Raw genomic sequence first — 2,807 nt, 5'->3', positions numbered from 1 at the left:
AGTTCCTAACTTTAAGGGTATTGTGAAAGGCCTGGATGAAGGACCAACTTTCCAAGTTCTTTAACAAGGCTTAGAAAAACTGAAGAACCACTGCAATATGTGTGTGAATCTGAGAGGGGAACATGTTGAATAAAATCATAATTAACTGATCCTCCTGTATTCTCTTTTACCCAAATCCAGGAACTTTTCAGCACCTCCTCATATGTATATATACAGGGTTGGCCAAAAGTCACCTGACAATAAATCAAAATTCCATAAATTCTTAATATTCAATTTTATTTACTCCTTCCAATGTTTAATAATTGAATGCTGTGAGTTAAAATCACTGTTTTTTTTTCAACATTTGTCTATTTATTAGCGAAGTTTCATATAAAATAATTTTTTGTTTTAATCTTGGAATTAAATGGTTTTAATTTAGTGTCAAGGTGACTTTTGGCCAACCCTGTATATATATGTATGTATAGAGATGTATGTATGTGTGTGTCTATGCTTGTATTATTGTCTCCTTGCCTTGATGTACCATCATGCAAGCAGTATCCTTCTTTTACAATATATCTTGAAAACACATCTAGAAATATTACCTTAATTGGAAACAGGTGAAGGTTGGTGATAAGAAGGGCACCTGGCTGAGAAAATTCACTTCAACAAATTCCATCTAGCCCATGCAAACATGATAATAATGATGTAAAATTTATAAATGTTACATAACTTTCAAATCTTATCCTGTTTGATAAATATTCTGGTGTAAAACTCTAGACCTTGTAACACTGATGTAGCTTCTTGGCTATCAATAAAAATAAGTAATATGTATAGAGTTTTAATTCTCCTGTTTGTATATGCTATCCTTCAATTGTATAACTAAAAGTAAAATATGAAATAAATTACTTACTTTGGATGTTTCCTGGAAAGATATACTATTCTTATGGAGTTCTTCTTTCAGATGAGAGACTTGCAATTCATCTAGAAATTTATTTTTTAAAAAAAGTTTAAATAAGAAAAAATAAGTTAAGAAAGTAAAGACAAAATTAGGCTATCTGAAAGCATCATTGCAAGAATAAGAACTAGCTGGCAAAGGTCAGAGAGTTATTATTTTTGTTGGTAACAAAGGGTCTCTCCCTCAGAGTGAAAGGCAGATTGCATGATGCCTGTTTGGACAGATATGCTACATGGTAGCAAAACATTGGCTGTGACTGCAAAGAACACATGAAAGCTTGGAAGAAATGAGGCCAGCATGCTCTGTCGAATGTGCAATTTCAGTGTGCATGTATGACAAAGTGTAAATGTTTTCAGAGAAAAATTGGTTATAAGAGGCATCAGTTGTAGTGTCCAAGAGAGAAGACTGCACTGGTATGGTCATGCGATGCATATGGACAAGGACAGCCGCATAAAGAAGTGCCACTCTCTAAATGCGGAAGGAACCTGTAGAAAAGAAAGTCCAAGAAGACGTGGTTCGAAGTGGTGAGAAATAATCCTCAGATGTTGAGCCTCACAGAGGAGATGACAAAGGACTAAGACAACTAGCGATTTGCTGTGCTGGAAAAGACCCACCCAGTTAAGTAAAATCCAGGACATAAATGCATGTCCCTTATGTCCATTGTCCCCTACCACCACAATGCATCTTCCTACCAACTCCCCCTTCTCCCACCCATGCTCACCACTGCTGTATTCCTCTCCCCTCCATTTTTCCATTTACCTGCACAAAATATACCCCTGTTGAATCCCTTCCCTTACAACATATCCTTCTAATACTCCCTCTCTCTACCTGTGCCCATTCATTACATACACTACCACCAGCTCCCACTCCCCAAGTGCAATCTTGTGGACTCACCCACCCACTCAACCTCTCCAATCCCCAGTTTATTTCATTGTATACACCCCCACGGTAACTTAGGTGTAAGATCCCTGTTCCATCTCCATCACATCTTCACCATTTCTTCTCTCTCTCTCCATCTGCAGTAGCCATGTTTATCCTCTAATGCAAGACACTTTTTTTGTCCCTCAATATTTCTAATAAGTACCAGCTGAACACTTAGGTCAATGTAATCTTCTTACCCCTGCCCACAAATTGTTGGACTTGCACCAAAATTTTTAATTAATATTTCTTCCCTGCAAACCACAATTGAGGGGCCTTGTCCTGCAAGTCACTTGGTGACCTCAATGCAGCTGGTACTACATAAAAAGCATCCAGTACATTCTGTAAAGTTGTTCACTTTAGGAAGCACATTCAACCAGAGAAACCATGCCAAAGCAGACAACAGAGCTAGGTGCAGTTTTCTGACTTGCCTGCTCCTGACAAACAGTCCAACTCATGCCAACACAGGAAAAAGATGATCATGATTGTGGTGTGGTTGAGAGGTTTGCTTCCCAATCATACGGTTTTGGGTTCAGTCCCACTGCATAGCATCTTGGGCAAACATCTTCTACTATTGCTCAAATCCAACCAAAGCCTTGTGAGTGAATTTGGTAGACAGAAAATGAAAGAATCCCATCATGCATGCATGCATGCATGTATGTATGTATGTACATATGTACGTACATATGTATGTCTTCTATTTTTTAATTATTATAAATCTTCCACCGAGGAGGGACCCAGTTTCCAACAAGGATACAAGGCTCCATCTTTGGGATGTAGTTAACACAGACAAATCCACATTTGGAACTTGAGAAAAGTCTTGCATATTTTTACTGTTCCACTCACAGATTGCACTTGTAATGTACGAATTAGCCGGTCGATTTCTTTCTGAAAATCCCAGTTTAACCAGATTTTCCTTTAAGCATTTCCTAACAAAACCTAGTGCTCCAATTAT

General features: G+C 37.9%; 1 protein-coding gene across 1 annotated transcript in view; it reads right to left on the bottom strand.

The window, feature by feature from the left end:
• Positions 1 to 615: 615 nt before the first annotated feature.
• The window catches only part of LOC106867667 (coiled-coil alpha-helical rod protein 1), a 46,376-nt gene continuing 44,184 nt past the window's right edge, over positions 616 to 2,807 (bottom strand). The window contains exons 15-16 of the mRNA XM_014912604.2: positions 890 to 960; positions 616 to 784 (exon numbers count right to left, since the gene is read on the bottom strand). Of these exons, the coding sequence (XP_014768090.1) occupies positions 719 to 784; positions 890 to 960 (137 nt within the window). The 3' untranslated portion in view covers positions 616 to 718. The remainder of the gene's footprint in view (positions 785 to 889; positions 961 to 2,807) is intronic.

This window comes from Octopus bimaculoides, chromosome 1, assembly GCF_001194135.2.
Source record: "Octopus bimaculoides isolate UCB-OBI-ISO-001 chromosome 1, ASM119413v2, whole genome shotgun sequence".
Classification (NCBI taxonomy): domain Eukaryota; kingdom Metazoa; phylum Mollusca; class Cephalopoda; order Octopoda; family Octopodidae; genus Octopus; species Octopus bimaculoides.
The sequence above is the reverse complement of the archived record's forward strand: the minus strand, read 5'-3'. Positions and strand labels throughout refer to the sequence as shown.